The 16566-nt window shown below is 35.1% G+C and overlaps 3 protein-coding genes across 4 annotated transcripts; 2 read left to right on the top strand and 1 right to left on the bottom strand.

Annotated features, from left to right (window-relative positions):
* The first annotated feature begins 1701 nt into the window (after nucleotides 1–1701).
* LOC100185883 (alanine--tRNA ligase, cytoplasmic) lies at nucleotides 1702–4918 on the top strand. Its single transcript, XM_002125429.5, has one exon. The coding sequence runs from the start codon at nucleotides 1769–1771 to the stop codon at nucleotides 4670–4672; it is 2904 nt and encodes a 967-aa protein (XP_002125465.1). The 5' UTR covers nucleotides 1702–1768; the 3' UTR covers nucleotides 4673–4918.
* Nucleotides 4919–7233: 2315 nt separating this feature from the next.
* Nucleotides 7234–12507, top strand: LOC100181203 (organic cation transporter protein-like). 2 transcript variants are annotated; one of them, XM_002123041.3, is made up of 14 exons: nucleotides 7234–7396; nucleotides 7497–7662; nucleotides 7748–7858; nucleotides 7927–8056; nucleotides 8114–8217; nucleotides 8282–8436; nucleotides 8509–8678; nucleotides 8743–8874; nucleotides 9745–9839; nucleotides 9953–10087; nucleotides 10485–10582; nucleotides 10843–10951; nucleotides 11016–11240; nucleotides 11777–12507. In XM_002123041.3, exons 2-14 carry the CDS (start codon nucleotides 7517–7519, stop codon nucleotides 11832–11834), a joined length of 1668 nt encoding a protein of 555 aa, XP_002123077.1. In that variant the 5' UTR covers nucleotides 7234–7396; nucleotides 7497–7516; the 3' UTR covers nucleotides 11835–12507. The 2 variants fall into 2 exon arrangements, with proteins under 2 accessions (XP_002123077.1, XP_026696641.1); XM_026840840.1 differs by having other exon boundaries at nucleotides 7382–7400.
* A 508-nt stretch (nucleotides 12508–13015) lies between these two features.
* Nucleotides 13016–14907, bottom strand: LOC100178838. The gene is made up of 4 exons (XM_002123121.4): nucleotides 14417–14907; nucleotides 13879–14023; nucleotides 13595–13692; nucleotides 13016–13403 (listed from the first exon to the last, which is right to left on the bottom strand). Exons 1-4 carry the CDS (start codon nucleotides 14774–14776, stop codon nucleotides 13140–13142), a joined length of 867 nt encoding a protein of 288 aa, XP_002123157.2. The 5' UTR covers nucleotides 14777–14907; the 3' UTR covers nucleotides 13016–13139.
* Nucleotides 14908–16566: the final 1659 nt, after the last annotated feature.

The following is a 16566-nucleotide window of genomic DNA, read 5'->3' as shown; positions in this document are numbered from 1 at the left end:
ACTTTAATTTTTTTCATTGTATTCGTGGATTTTTTGCGTTTTTTTTGTCGTTATATGACGCAATCTTTGGGTCGATTCCACTGAAGTTGACTCCTCCCATTGTACGGGTCGTATTTTTACCCACACTTTTCTTCTCATTTCATAGTAACTTGTTCAGTTCGATTGGAACAGCCACGTTTTTTAATTGACGCTCTTTCCGATCCATGTTTTAACAACTAATGTTTTGGTGCTGACTCGTTTTTGTGTTTAGCATGATATTCGATAACAATATGTTATGTTGTAATTAAAATCTAAACATTTCTTCCAAACTTCATACGTCTATATTGTGACTTAAATTCAATCAAGAGATTAGGGAATAAATGCAAGAACTAGAAATAGAGATATGCGGGAAAAATTCATTGCAAATTACAAGACCAACTGTTTTACAAAAATAGTGAATTCGCTTGGTCGAATGACGTGGGCACTGGGCAATAACATTGGTCGGCTCTCTTATTATTGCTTGTTACGTTTGATTGCGTCATCATTGGAGCCATAGAAATGACTATGACTTGGTTCATTGAGCACGTAAGTGGTCAATAGATTTTTTTCGTAGCGCAGTTGTTTTTGTTGTTGTTCGGGCGACTTTTCCCTTATGTCTCGATTCTTAATTCTATTCTTCATTCACTTGATTGAAATCAAATCATAATATATAATTCTAAACTTTAGACAACATTTTCGGACATTAAACCACATATTTCGAGAGTAATTACCGATTTCAACTGTTTAATTAAAAGCCCTAAATCCCAAATCTACAATTTAAATCTTAATTAAATGAACGCAACCTATAAAGTGTTCCTAACTAAACGTATAGTTTTAATGGCTTTTATGCATATACAATCTCCTAATTAGCGAGTATTTAACGATTAATTTTCTGTTTGTTTAAAACTGTTAAATCCAAATAAATGTTTCATAAACTTTAACTAATTGATTACACTATAAGTATTTCTAACTGAGCATACTCTTTTAATCATAGTGAATAAAACCGTTCAATTAATGAGTATTTAGGGCGCCATGTCAAAGTTGTTAGCTCGCTTTCCTCTAACCAAGAGATAATGAGTTCAGGGCTCGTCGCTGCTATCATTGTGGGCGTTTGATTAAACACCCATATGATTAATACTAACTTGACATTATTTCTAATTACTGCATGATTAAAGTTTGCCCAAGTTCACGAAAACAAAGGTTTTTCAGCCACGACAAGATTAACTAATATAAGTTTACAAATCAAAACAAACAGGAGTTGTACAGAGCGTATTTACACATATTCTTTTCCAGTCTAACCAATCCTCATACATCATAAATAAATAAAGTCTTCATAGATTATATTCTACTTATATTTGCATTGCACCTATTGCTTCACAGTCACCAATAGCGACTGAAAACCGCTTTGATAGTTTTAATTCTGGTTTGTCTTTGGTCGAGGTTAGTCGACCTTTGTAGTGAAAGGTTAAATATTATTATGCCTATTATTTTAATACGTGCTTAGTCATTAAAGTTTTACTCTCTTGTCATAACACAGGTGTGATTACTCATGCGGAAAATAAGTGGCTGCGTGTTGTTTAGAATATTTTTTAACGTAAATTTTGTATTTAAAAGAGCATACAAAAACTTAGAGAATGGTATACGATCTCAAAGTAGCCAAAGTTTTAGTACTAATCAAGTTAACCTTATTCTAAAATTGCAGATTTACCTTCTCCGTTTATTTTGTTGCAAAACTGTGCCACTCTGCGGAATGGATGCTTCTTTGAATTCAAAGCAACTGAGACAAATGTTCTTATCGTTTTTTCAAGAGAAGTATGCTCATACTTATATTCACTCATCCAGTACAATCCCACTTGATGATCCAACTCTGCTGTTTGCAAATGCTGGTATGAATCAATTTAAATCCATATTTCTTGGCACCATTTCACCTGCTGACCCACTATCTAAGTGCAAACGGGTAGTCAATTCCCAAAAATGTATTCGTGCTGGTGGCAAGCATAATGACTTAGATGATGTGGGCAAGGATACTTACCATCATACTTTCTTTGAGATGCTTGGATGTTGGTCGTTTGGTGACTACTTCAAAAAAGATGCAATTAATTGGGCATGGGAGCTTTTAACTGAAGTTTTGAAAATCCCTAAAGATCGACTCTATGCCACTTACTTTGAAGGTTCAGAGGAATATAATGTTCCAGTTGATACAGAAGTTCAAAACTTGTGGCTCCAACACTTACCAGCTGATCACATTTTACCTGGAAACATGAAGGATAACTTTTGGGAAATGGGAGATGTAGGACCATGTGGGCCTTGCACAGAAATTCATTTCGACCGAATTGGTGGAAGAAATGCTGCCCATCTGGTAAACATGGATGACCCTGAAGTGCTTGAGGTATGGAATTTGGTGTTTATGCAGTTCAACAGAGAAAAAGATGGCAAGCTTAAACTATTGGCTAAACAACATGTGGATACTGGTATGGGCCTTGAAAGGTTGGTGTCTGTAATTCAGGGGAAGCTTTCCAACTATGACACTGATATGTTCACCCCTTTATTTAAAGCAATTCAACTCGGAACTGGTGCACGTGAGTATCAAGGCAAAGTTGGCAAGGATGATGTTGACGGGGTGGATATGGCTTATCGAGTTTTAGCTGATCATATTCGCACTTTAACTATTGCGTTGTCTGATGGTGGTAGACCTGATAATGTAGGTCGTGGATACGTACTCCGACGTATATTGCGGAGAGCCACTAGGTTTGCTGTTGAAAAATTAAATGCAAAGCCCCGTTTTTTTTCAAGCTTGGTTCACGTTGTGGTTGACATTTTGGGAGAAGCTTTTCCAGAAATCATTCGAGATCCTCAGATGGTCATTGACATCATAGATGAAGAAGAGGAACAATTCCTTAAAACTTTGAATCGTGGCAGAAAAATCCTGAATCAAAAAATTAAGAGTCTTGATGCAGATGCCAAAGTTTTCCCCGGTGAAACTGCGTGGCTGTTGTATGATACTTATGGATTCCCATTTGACCTAACAGAGATTATGGCGGAGGAATCTGGATTAACTGTGGATTGTGAAAGTTTTGAAAAGGCAAAAGCACAAGCTCGAATTACTTCGAAAGGTTTTGCGCAAGATGTTGCTGACACTATTTGCCTGGATGTTCACATGTTGACTGATCTTAAAGAGAAAAAGTTCCCACCAACTGATGACAGTTTTAAATATCAATACAGTAGCAATGATAATGGTGAATATTCTTTCCCTGCATGCACAGGTGTTGTTAAAGCTATTTTGCAAAACAAAACCTTTGTTACAAGTGTTTCATCTGGTGCAGAATGTGGTATTTTGCTCGACAAGACATGTTTTTATGCGGAACAGGGTGGACAGCTCTTTGATTTGGGTTACTTTAAAAAACAAGAGGATGAATTTACAGAGTTCACAGTGAAGAACTGCCAGGTACAAGGTGGTTACGTTCTTCATGTTGGAACAGTAGCAGGCACCCTGGAAGTTGGAGATAGTGTTGAGTTGTTTATAGATGAACAACGCCGACAAAGTTTGATGAAAAATCATAGCTGTACTCATATATTAAATTTTGGTTTACGCTGTGTTCTTGGAGAAGCTGATCAACGTGGTTCTTTAGTTGCCCCAAATCGATTGAGGTTTGACTTTACTGCAAAAAAAGCAATGACGTCACAGCAGGTCAAAGAAACTGAAGATGTCTGTAATCAGATTGTCAATAAAGATGAAGTCATATACGCCAAACCTGTTCCTCTTGACCAAGCCAAGGCCATACATGGTTTGCGTGCAATTTTCGATGAAACTTATCCAGATCCAGTTCGTGTTTTGTCTGTTGGTGTTTCTGTTGACAGTTTAGTTGCAGATCCAAATTTTGATGCTGCCATGAACACATCTGTTGAACTGTGTGGTGGAACTCACCTTCTGAGAAGTGGCCACGCTGACAAGTTTATTATTATAAGTGAAGAAGCCATTTCCAAGGGAGTTCGACGAATTGTTGCAGTCACTGGTCAAGAAGCACTGAAGGCTGAACGGAAAGCTAATTTACTTGCAAAGTCATTTGAAACAATAAAGAGTGAAGTGGAAAAAGGCTTGGTTAACAACAAAGAAAACTATAAAACCTTTTCTAAGAAATGTACTGACTTTATTGAATTAGTTAGTCAGGCAAGTATCTCCCAGTGGAGACGGGAAGAGATGAGAGGTTTCGCTTCATCTTTGAAGAAAAAGGTGGATGATGTTGATCGTGTTATGAAAGAGAATGCAACAAAACTTGCATTGGCCCAAACTAAAGAAAGCATTCAGCAAGACCCAAATGCAACTTTTGTTGTTACTGAGTTAAAGACAAACGGAAATGCAAAATCTCTTAACGAAGCTTTGAAAATCTATAAATCAGAAAGTCCTGATACCTCAGTTATGCTCTTCAGTATTGATAAAGAAGCAAATAAGATTGTTTGTCTCAGTCAAGTTCCAGCAAGTGCGAATGATAAAGGTTTAACTGCGAATGGGTGGGTTCAATCTATTGCAACAACACTGAATGGCAAAGGTGGTGGGAAAAGTACAAGTGCACAAGCTGTTGGTCGCAATCCAGATGGATTAAATGAGGCAATTCAACTTGCAAAGGAGTTTGCCAAAGTGAAACTGGCATCCTGAAATTAAATCTTGTAAAATTCTGTTTTGATAGAGACTTACTCTATTAACATAAGATAAAAATTTCATGACTTCTATATTTCCTCTTGTTAGTACTTCAATACTATTAATACCAAGTTCCGTTTTCTAAGAATATGTGTTCCTTTTTTAGTTTGATAGAATTATTAACTGCATGCTTACATTGTAATGTTTAAGTGGTTATTTAACTGCAGGTGAACGGAATTATAAAAGTAAAATGGTGATACAGATAGTTGTGATAAATGTTATCTTTTTAGTATTTTTATAAAAGTCACGCAGAACGACTGTAGCCGTGTGTGTAAATGTTTGATGACCAAAGATTGCTTGCAAATTTTAAATGTTTTGAAAAATGCAAAAACTAAATGGAGATTTTTTTTATATATATTAAGATGGGGAAAAATGGGACACCTTTTCATTCTATATTCATTGAGCGGTAAAAATTTAAAGAATTTAAAATCCCACGTCTCCCATAGACTATCAATAGTTTAACACGATCAGAATACTTGGCTTGAATGTTATGTGCTAAAGGTGTCCCGCCGTCTTCACCTACTTTACGAAACAACTCGTGCCTGCGTAAAACTATAACCGGCGCGAAGGTTAGTCGCTTGTATCGCAAGGACAGCGTAATGTTCGCTGCCTGTTGTATCAGTGGCACCATTGTGGGTACCTATAGAATAACCCGTTAAATAGAATTTTACGCGAGACCAATATTGTCGCGCACTATAGAGAAGAGCATGTTCAGAAACGCAAATATACGACTATATTAGGCTTATTATAAATGATATTTAACACCCTTATAAACTTTTTATATATATAATACGGTGAGGAAGACGGGATTAATTGCCGAACATTTCCAAACTCAAAATGTTTGATGGTTTTGGATGATATAGTAGGGTGGGGGGAGATGGGACACCTTTAGCACGTAATAACCAAATATTTAGATCGTGTTTTAAACAATTAACAATGGTATATGGGAGTCGGGAGGATACAGTTCTATGATTTATTGAATTTTCTTTGTTTGCTACCAAATGTGACGAGAAAATAGAATGAAAAGGTGTCCCATCTTCCCCCACCCTACTATACTATGAATTAGTACTACTACACCTTTATTAATTGACATAAATTTAAAGAAATATAATAAACCATACGAGAAGTTAATCATTGATTTCAACAGATGTAATTTTACCAATTCGAAAAGACACAGGGTAAAAGGGGGACAGTTTAAAATCATTGTTAATATTGATTAATAAATTGAATTTATCATTACACGAAACAATACTGTACACTTTGAAAATCAAGTTTAAACATTTTTTCTTGCCCCACTGCTATAGTTTTTAACATGCTATACTTATATACAGTATCTATTGGCACATGATTATATGCACGTAAGTAGTCATATATAAGATTGGGGGAAGATGGGAAATCTTGTCAGACGAGACTTTTTTAATTTTCTTTTTTACTGATCTCCATTTAATTATATAAGGAAAATAATGTTACAGAATTATTTGACAGTATTTTTACCACCTTATAAAGCGCGCGTAAAGCCGACTAAATATTAACAAAAACTATTATATATAGTAGGGTGGGGGAAGATGGGACACTTTGTCAGACGAGACTTTTTTTAGTTTTCTTTTTACGGACCCCCATTTAATGATAATCAGGAAAATAAGGTTACAGAATTATTCGCCAGTATTATCACGCCTTTATAAAACGCCCGTCAAAGCTGATTACTATTTTTAATAAGATACTGATACAATAAAATATAAGATTTTGAAAATAAATTCGAAATTTGGTCATTTGCACTTGGTGATAATTTATAAGAAGTGACTTGTGCCAAAAACAGAGTAGTAATACCCAATTTGTAGCAAAAATAAAAACTTTATCAATAGTTATTATTAATTTTCTGTCATTACAAGTTCATATACATTTGTAGGATACAATATTTATCCATTGATGTTCGAACATTACCCAGTGTCGTTAAACTTTCCCATCTTATCTTGTGTGTTTTTAAATTTGTAAAATTTCACCTGTTGTGTGGATCGCTAAATAACTCCTCGTGTGTTTTATTATATTTTATTAAATTGGTGTCAATTAATAAAGGAATGCTGGTACTAAATCGTGGTATTCCCCCAAAACCGTCATCTATTTTGATTTTGGAATTATTTGGCAATATGTGCTTAAGTGTCCCATCTTCCCCCACTGTACTATATTTTATTTTGGAAAATATTGAGCAATATGCGTTTAAGGGTTCTTTTACCCCAGCACTTGTCTTCTATATCTTTTGTTTTGAAAGGAATAGTGTTTGTGCACATCCATTACTTGCTGTTGTGGTCTGCATTTTTATTTCGTAACATAAATTCTGTTTAACTTGCTGATTTTGCATTTTTTTTGTGTAACATTAGCAAACAGAAACTATTGTGTTTCTTATGTACGTGTATTCCAAATGTTTTGGTGATCCTAATGCATTGTATTATTCACACAAACAGACAAAGGGTACTTTTCAAACAAATTTAATTGCGTTTAATTTTCGCCTTTGTGCATGAGCCGGACAATACGAGTTAGACTTGTGTTGATTCAGGGTAAACTAATGCCGTTATACAAATGTTTGTGCGGTTTATTAACTATTGCATCGCTGTAATCTAACCCACTTCTACCAGTAACAGCACTCTAATCATTCTCATAAATCGTCTCACATCAGTCACAAGAACAGTAAGTAAGCGTTCACTTTATGTATCAAATAGTAAATCAGTGATCCAAGCGTCGTTTCTGTCAGGTTTTAAATAAAAATATATTTTCTTGCAATTTTAAGGCGTTCGATTTTGAAAAACGATGATTGAATTCGACAGAATACTGGACAAGATCGGCCATCTTGGAAAGTATCAAATCATTTTATGTTTGTTGGTTTATTGGCTTGGTGTACCAGCAGGTCTGCATAACATTGCATCAGTATTTTATGCTGCGGAAGTTCCGTTCCGGTAAGTTGCAATAAAGAAACATAAACCAAATTAATTACTTTAGGCTTGTAATATTTAGACACCAAATTTTAACTTTATCCGACAGGTGCTATGTACCTCCACTCGATAACACATCAGCTTATCCAAGTCTAACTGAACAGCAGTTGTACAACTACACGACTCCATACTACGACGGGGAATACGAGTCTTGCTACCGGTACGTATAAATAAAATTACTAGAGTTAGTTGAATCATATATGGTTTTTATAACAAATATAAAAACAGATATGGTTACAACACGAGCACATGTATCCCACCTTCCACTTCGTGTGTTAACCAATCGTACCCAGCTATTGCATGTGATGCCGGTTACTTTTTTGACACTTCTGAGTTCACGTCAACTGTCAACAGCGAGGTAACGTATAAACCGTGTACATTTCATTTTTTATTTTAATTTTCTAATTGTTTTTAGTGGAACTTAGTGTGTGATAGAAAAATACTTGGAACAATGGCCACGTCGATTTATTTTGCTGGAATGTGGACGGGTGCGGTCGTGTCTGGCAACCTGGCAGATTAGTGAGATGCAGCTGTTTTATACATGTGTATTACATGGTGTGCATTTACCTCTTTTTGATTACAGTATAGGGAGAAAAAACACCATGTTGGCATGTGCTGTTGGAAACTTAATATCTGGAGTAGCTACTGCGTTTACTCCGTGGTTCGAACTTTTCGTCGTTCTTCGATTTTTCTCAGCTGCGTTTTCTCATGGAGCATTCCTTATTATGTTTGTATACGGTTAGTTGAAACTGCGTCATTTTTTGTCAAACTTCGTAAAGTAATTTTTCATTATTTCCTTTTGTTTTACAGTTGTTGAAATTACGGGCAATAAGAGGACTATAAGTGGGGTGCATGTCCACACGGCTTTCAGTGTTGGTTATACTCTAAACTCACTTATCGCTTACTTTCTACGGGATTGGAGACAATTTTACTTTGTTCTTTCACTTACACCAATTCCTTATTTCATCATCCACTTTTTCGTAAGTAGTTTATCCTTGTTGGTGGTGTTTCTTTGGCCGTTTAAAACTGGATCCTCGAAAACAGATTCCATCGTCTCCAAGGTGGCATTTCTCCAACGGCAGAGATGAGATGGGGAAAAAAGTAAGCGAAAGATTTGCGAAAGGAAACGGGAAAGTCATAACCGAGAAGGATTGGACAAATGCTGTTGTTGCAGAAGTGAGTTTTATTGTATGAATGTAACTGTATAATTGAAGTTGTTATTATTTTGTATTTATTACTCAAGTATTACGTTAAGCGGTTAATTAAAAATATTTATTAATCGATGTTCTTATAATATCAATTATCATTTAGATTTCAGACTATACCAATTCTTCATACAATAACATAATGTATGTAAAATGTTAGTTAAACCATAGCAGTTGGAGAGAAAAGGAAAGTTTAAACTTGTTTTTTAAAGCGTATACAGTGTTATTTTGTTTTGTTGACGCGTATTTATAATAATAAATCCAATTATACTAATCAAAATAAACAAGAATTCTGTACTGTCCCAATTTACTTCGCTTGTTTCGAATTGCTAAAACAGCACCTGGTGTGCAAATCGCCTAATAAAATCCTGGTACCACCCCAAAATATATTTTTAAAATGTGAGGCAATGTGTCCTTAACTGTTCCATTTCCCCCACCCCACCATATATTGTGCTAATTGCATTCCAAATTAGGGCCTACTATAATACCTATATTATAGTAGGTCATGCTCTACTTGGATCCAAATTGAGTCCTATACCTTTTCTTACGTACACACGTTTTCATACATACAACTAAAGCTAGTTTTATGTTTTATTTGACAACGGCATATAGTTCTAGAAAACAGTTCAGCCTTTTTTACGTTTGCCCGTGCTCCATCTTGCCCTGAATCCTATACGGTGCCTATGCGTGTGTTATTATGCTGGTTGGGCCAAATTCAGCAAACTTAGTTTGAACGTGCTTTATCTACGGTAGATTTATCATGTAAACAATGGGTGCATGTTAGCACATTGTTCGAACACCATATAAGCACGGGTGTTCTCAAATAAATATTTGCTCTCAGAATGACGAAGATGTATCCGAACGCACATACACCTCGTTGGACCTGTTTAAAAGTAAAAGAATGTGTCTAATAACCATCAACTGCATGTTTAGCTGGTAAACACGATTAACAAATATTTATTAAATAAAAATTTATCAATGACATTTCTATATTCGTTTTTTTGTATGGTTCTAGGCACAAAATATTGTTTTATATATTATATTTACAGGTTGGTAATTTCAATGGTATACTATGGACTTTCTCTTAATGCTGGTGCCCTTGCCGGAGACATATTTTTAAACAATGCTTTGAACGGAATTCTGGAAATTGTTGGCTATGTCTTTGTACAATTGACAATGGATCGGTATGAGATAACAATTAAAATAGTTGTGTATATATTTTTTACTATGTATATGTTTTGTATATGATGCAACCCGGCGCCGTGGCACAGTTGGTTATAAGTACGCATTTTTCTAACCCAGAAGTAATGGGTTCAAAGCTTGGCGCTGCTATCATTGTGGGCGTACGTGTCTTGGACAACAAACTTAACGGCAATTTCTCCGACCCGGTAGTCATTAACCGGTTGCCTAAATTGTCAGCCATACATAAAAATATTAAAACAGACACCCACAAAGTTACATTCATGGTAACTCATAAGCTTGAACAAAGGTCTATTAAACAGATCACCTGGGTTATACCAACTGTCATTTTCCGTCCACGCTAGGATAAAGCGAGTTAAATTCATTTACTTTTTCATGCAGATGGGGACGAAAAGTCCTGCTTTCATTTATGATGATTATGCAAGGCTCAGCTTGCATAATTAGCACTGTACTAAGCGAGCTGGCAGACAGTAACGAAGGTATGTGAATAATCATATATAGCGGGGTCGGGGAACATGGGACACCTTTTCATTCTATTTTCTCATTTTACTTTGTATAGTAAACAGAAAACATTTGAGTAATTATAAACCGTATCCTAACGGCTCTCATAGACCGTTGTTAATCGATTAAAACACGATCAGGATATTTGGATATTATGTCCCAAAGTTGTCCCATCTTTCCTCTCAATAGCTTAATGAATAATGATAATTACAAATTCCTTTGTAACTTATATCTAAAGCAATGGTTACCGCTGGGGTGGTGTTCGCTTTTATCGGCAAGGTTGGAGTGTCTGGTTCTTTCGCTATCATATTCAACTTCACTGCAGAGCTGTATCCAACAGTTATAAGGTTGTTTTAATTATTTCTATTCAAAAAAACACTTTTTTAAAACTTACTGTGTTTGATTATGCAGGGGAAATGCAGTTGGAATTGGCTCAATGGCCGCCAGGATCGGAAGCATTAGTTCTCCTTTTATTATTCTTCTTCAAGATTATGTATCGTGGCTACCAACCTCAATTTTCGGATCAATGTCCGTTTTAGCAGGATTGTTCGCAATCTTGCTTCCCGAGACGATGAATCGGACGATGCCGCAAACGATAGCAGAGGCTGAATTATTTTACGCTGGAAAATATCAACAGTAAGCTGCACGTTGCAACTAATTAATTTATGGTTCCAGCATTAAGTTATAATTGTTGAAAACAACACCGATCACCAAAGATTGTTACTTTCATTTGTAGTCTTTTACCAATTTGTGATTAAAAAATTGAAACACGAAATTTGTTTGTGGGGTGTTTTCATTGTTTGGTATACAAGTTATTCTTTACCGAGCATAAAGCCGTCATGATTTTATCAGAATGAGATGTCCTGAATAAAGACGTTTCCAAAAGGTCTAAATATCCTTTGAAGTTTAAATGGAGAATGAAAACCGCTGGGATAGCCCGCATGAAAAAACAAGCATACCAATGTATTTGTCAATATGTTCATTATAAAAAATGGAAGAAATAATACTGACAAATATATATATACGCAGTGACAACAGTTATAAGGCAGTAGCCATGACTCAATATATTAAAATTGTGCATGCTTTAAAAATGCTATACTTTTGTATAGAATAGAATAAAACATTTGCTTACAACCCGATATTACAACATCAAACAGAAAGATATTTTTCAGAAAAGAAAAGAAAGACGGTATCATCGAAAACCCGGTAACAAACAGCACCATGCTATAGATAAATGAAGGCGGGATCGACCAACAAATCATGAGCATCATTTCTGTTTATATTAAACAAATGTAAATTGTAGCGTATTGTACATTAAGTCATATAGTAGGGTGGAGGACGACGGGACACCTTTAGCACATAATGCCCAAATATATTTTAAACAATTAAACATGGAGTCGTGGGGCTATACTGTTTTATAATTCCTTTTGAATGTTTCTTGCTTGGTACCAAATGGAACGAAGACAAATAATAAAAGGTGTCCCACCTTTCCCCACCCTACTATCTAGTTTATTGAGTAAACCCAAAAATGTCAACTATATAATTAAAAGTATAATCGAATTACTCGTTAGCACCGAACACTTTTCAAAATGAACACAAGTTTTCAAGGTGAATAAAACATAACAAAGTCTGTATTTAACATTTTTTGTTTATATTCACAAAGAAGAAGCACTTATTATACCAAATCTGCTTTTTGATCTTCTTAAGCAAAGTTTAGAGAATGGAAATAGTCAAAGTTGAGTAAAACTTTTGTTTAATCCCATACATTGTCACACGGCCGATTTTTTTAATCCAGCGTTTGAATTTGCGTTTTATCACATATTGTTTTAGAACCTGTTTCGATGTTTGAAACTTTAAAGATCACATTTGATAATTTATATTAATACATATTGATTTCACATTGGTATGCCTCTCTTTAACTGTAAAAGGTAATTACTCGATTTTAAAGCCTAATATAACCAACGTAGAATTTATGAATAAATATTAGGATTTGTCTAATTTGCAAGCAAATTGAAAATGAAGTTGACCCGTAGGGAAAGTCCCGATTTCTTGAAGAATTCACCACAAAAAAAGCTAATTAATTGTTAAATATGCGCAGTTTTAACTCCAATAAGCGTTCGTTTGAAAACTAATAAATGCAGTTTATAATTTGGCTTAGTCAAAAGATATAATACGAGAAAAGTAAAAAATCCGAACTGACATAAGTACGGAAAAAATCGTCTAAAAAAACAAGAACAACTGTTCGACGAAAAACGGTTAATATGACCACTTACGTGCTCAATGATTGGTTAACGACAATGCCTTCAGTCTTGGTGTCAAGTCTTGGTGTAAAAAGGATTTATTTATACTTAACACATACAACAGATTTATATACTTTTATTTCATAAACAACTTTTATTTAATTTTGTTTATGCTGTTTTATTTTATTTTCTTTGTCTTTACAAATTGCACTTTATATGCTGTTCACGGCCGACCACATATCATTAGTAGGTCGTGGGCTGTTTTGTTGTATATGACGATTTGTTTAAAACACCTCTATAAAATGTTACTACTCAAAGCTATGGTCATCGCCTTATACAAGCCAACTGCTAAAAAAACTCCAGAAACAGCTGCTACCACCATAACTTCTCGCTGCATTTTTCGAAACAGTTTGTTCGTTTTGAGAACATTTTGTGTCATTTCTCCCTTCTTGTTTTTATGTGGAAACGGGGTGTTGGGGACAGGAAGATCCAAAAATTCACACAAGGGACCCCAACCGTCCTTTAAGCTGAATACGAGAAGTTGGCCTTTAGGAGCATTCTAAACACAAGACAACATTTGTTTTGGTATTGTTTAATCAAACTTTAAACTTAAAATAACGCGATCTTAGAAATTGACAAACGTGACAACGATATAAACTGAGTTAGGATACTAGAAATAGCAAATAGTTTTGAGTAACAAAGCATGCTACTGTGCACTTTTGTTTCTACATATTAGGTTGGAAATTTCACCTGTAGGACATGCGCGTTGTGTCTGCTGTAAGCCATTTTAAATAGTGTTTCGTTCATAAACGTTGTGAAGTCGTTATTTTGTCCAACAGCACTGTTTACTGTAAATTTAGATTACGTTTTTGATAATTGAAAAGGCACCAATATAGCCTAGTCACAGAGAAAAGAAAATAGTAGAATTAGAAAATCGTTGTGGCGCACGTCATTATAATATAAAAGATTTCTTCGAATCCTATACGCATTAAGCCATTCGTTTGCTTTCACAGATAAATTTTGTAAGTAGTTACCTAAACGTTTGGTGTGTTGGGACAATCTTCTGCCAGTTGGCGACACATTCATTATTGCCCAAAGGGTACATGTTGAGTTTTCTTTGAGTTGTTTCTGGACGCTTCTCCACCATTCGTCTTCATTCTCTCGCATTGTTAAAATGATCTGAATTAAAATTGTTGTGCTTCAGCGATTTGGTGATAATGGTAAATATGGACCTAAAACGTGGCGAAATTAAGTACTTGTCTAATGTTTTAATGCAGCTGTTTGGTAACATAGCGTGTCTAGTAAAGTTCGCTGAAGCAACCCTTTCAAACGTTAAACGTTGCACTCATCCAGTGTCAACATTTAGTAATAAAAACTTCATAGCCGGGTAACAGCGGTTTACTTTACATAAAAGCCATCAATACAATGCGGATGCTTTGGATATGATTTATTTCATCAAGATCTATTTGCTTCAATAATATTTATCACCTCAGGCAATATAGAATACGGCCGAAGCCTGCAACAAACCAAGTAGTTTATTTCACACATTTACGCAATTCGAGAATAATATACCTTAGCATCGGGAAATGCTTTTAGGATCTCATCCCAGAAAATACATCCAGGTAGATCAGTTACCGCATCAACATTCTCGTACATTTTACGAAACAATTCAGTCGATCCTCCAACCGTACATATCTGCTTCCATTCCTTTTCCAAAAACTCGAAATTCTCTATCCAGTCGTATACATTATAACCAAGCTCTGTCAACGCTGCTTGCATAGTCTTGGTGCCTGTCTTGAAGTATCCAGCTACTATAACCTTCATTTTGATTCGGTAACTTGATTGCTGTAAGCTTAACAATGTACCTTTAGATTTCCACCTATCGGTTAACCTGTATGTAGCTTGTACGTAATGTTTTGAAAGTCTTACCATGAGCGTTCTCTCTTTTCTTTTTTTACGACATGCGGTTTATACGCTGCTCCCCATTTTCTCACTTCTTACTTCTCTCTTATCTTTCGTTCTCGCTTTTTTGAGCACGAAAGTGGTCATATAGACCCATTTTGAGCACGTTAGTGGTCATGTAGATCCTTTTTCGTCGAACAGTGGTTCTTGTTGTTGTTGTTTTTTTTCGTGACTTTTTTCCGCACTTATCTCAATTCTTAATTCTAGCATTTTTTTTATTCTCTTGATTCAAATCAAATCATAATATATATTTATAATTTTTAGACTGAATTTTCAGATTTAAAACCGCACGATGAGCGATTAATTAACGATTACTTTCCTCATGCACTTTACACAGCGGAAACACTGTCTGGGACGGCACGCGGGCACGTGTTGGTAAGATAAGAAATCCACACAACGATTCACGACTGAATCAAACTATTAGCATTTACGTGGGGACGCATTAAATGCACCGCTCTTATACCGTATTATCATTAATCGTGATTGAAACATTATTTTAAATTAAACATCATATGATTAATATTAACTTCTAACATTACCTAACTACTGCGTGACTACGGTTTTTCCAAATTCACGTAAACAAGCGATTTTAAGCAACGACAAGGTTAACTAATGTAAGTATACAAGGGTACGGGAGTTGTACAAAGCGTATTTACACATATTCTTTACTAACCACCCAATCCTCATACACAATAATATTAAGTCTTTATAATACATGTAAAAAATGCGTTCTACCTACTGCTCCACAGTCACCAATGGCAACTGAAAACCGCTTTGTTGGTAAAAGGGTTAATTATTAATATGCTAATTAGTTTTAAACGTGCTCACGCATTAGATCTGTGATCTCTTGTTCTTCAAACAGCACAGAAATAAAAAAGAGTAGAACGCGCAACTGCTCAAAACCGTGATATATTCTTTTTTCTATTCACGTGACCGCCAACTCCGTCCCCATTTCCCTTCGTCTCCATTGTAAAAGATAGGCGCATAGTATTTTTGGACGGTTTTAGCTGTTTATTTAAAAAACTACACCAACTATTCAAGTTTGTTAGGCTAGTTTAGTTATTTGGTACGTTAACGCTTACAGTTTACCACTTGTTTAGGAAATTTAATTATTTAAAAAAATTAATAAAAAATTTTAAACAAACGGTTTTTTAGAAATACATATATATTAGAAAATAGTTTTTTTACACAATAACTTTAAATTAAGTCAAAAAACGAAGAAAAACTACACAAAACGTCATCGACTCCATTGACTACAATAGTAAACGGGAACGACCCGCAAAAGAGAGACAGTGTATCGTGCTCTCTCCTTTGCCGACATTAGAGATGCGCCTTCTATTCTTTTTTATTTCTGTGTCAAACAGTCGTTGTTTTTAGGCGATTTTTTAAAAAGCATAGGTTAATTAGCGATTAATTAACGATTATTTTACTGTTTAATCAAAAATTATTATTTATTGTAATTGAAACATTGTTTTTAATTAAACATCTTACGATTTATATTGACTTCTTACATTACCTAATAACTGCCTGATTACGATTTGTCCAAATCCACGAAAACAAACGCTTTTAAGCCATGACAAAGTTAACTGTAAGTTTTCAAGTCGAAATCATGGAACAGAAGTTGTAGAAAACGTATTTACACATATACTTTACCAATTACTCAATCCTCATACATGATAAATTTCATGATTACAATACATGTGCAAATACATCCTACCTACTGCCCCACAGTCACCAATGGCGAATTAAAACCGCTTTGT

The sequence above is a fragment of the Ciona intestinalis genome, chromosome 2 (genome assembly GCF_000224145.3).
Source record: "Ciona intestinalis chromosome 2, KH, whole genome shotgun sequence".
NCBI lineage: Eukaryota > Metazoa > Chordata > Ascidiacea > Phlebobranchia > Cionidae > Ciona > Ciona intestinalis.
This window is presented reverse-complemented; position numbering and strand designations above follow the sequence as displayed.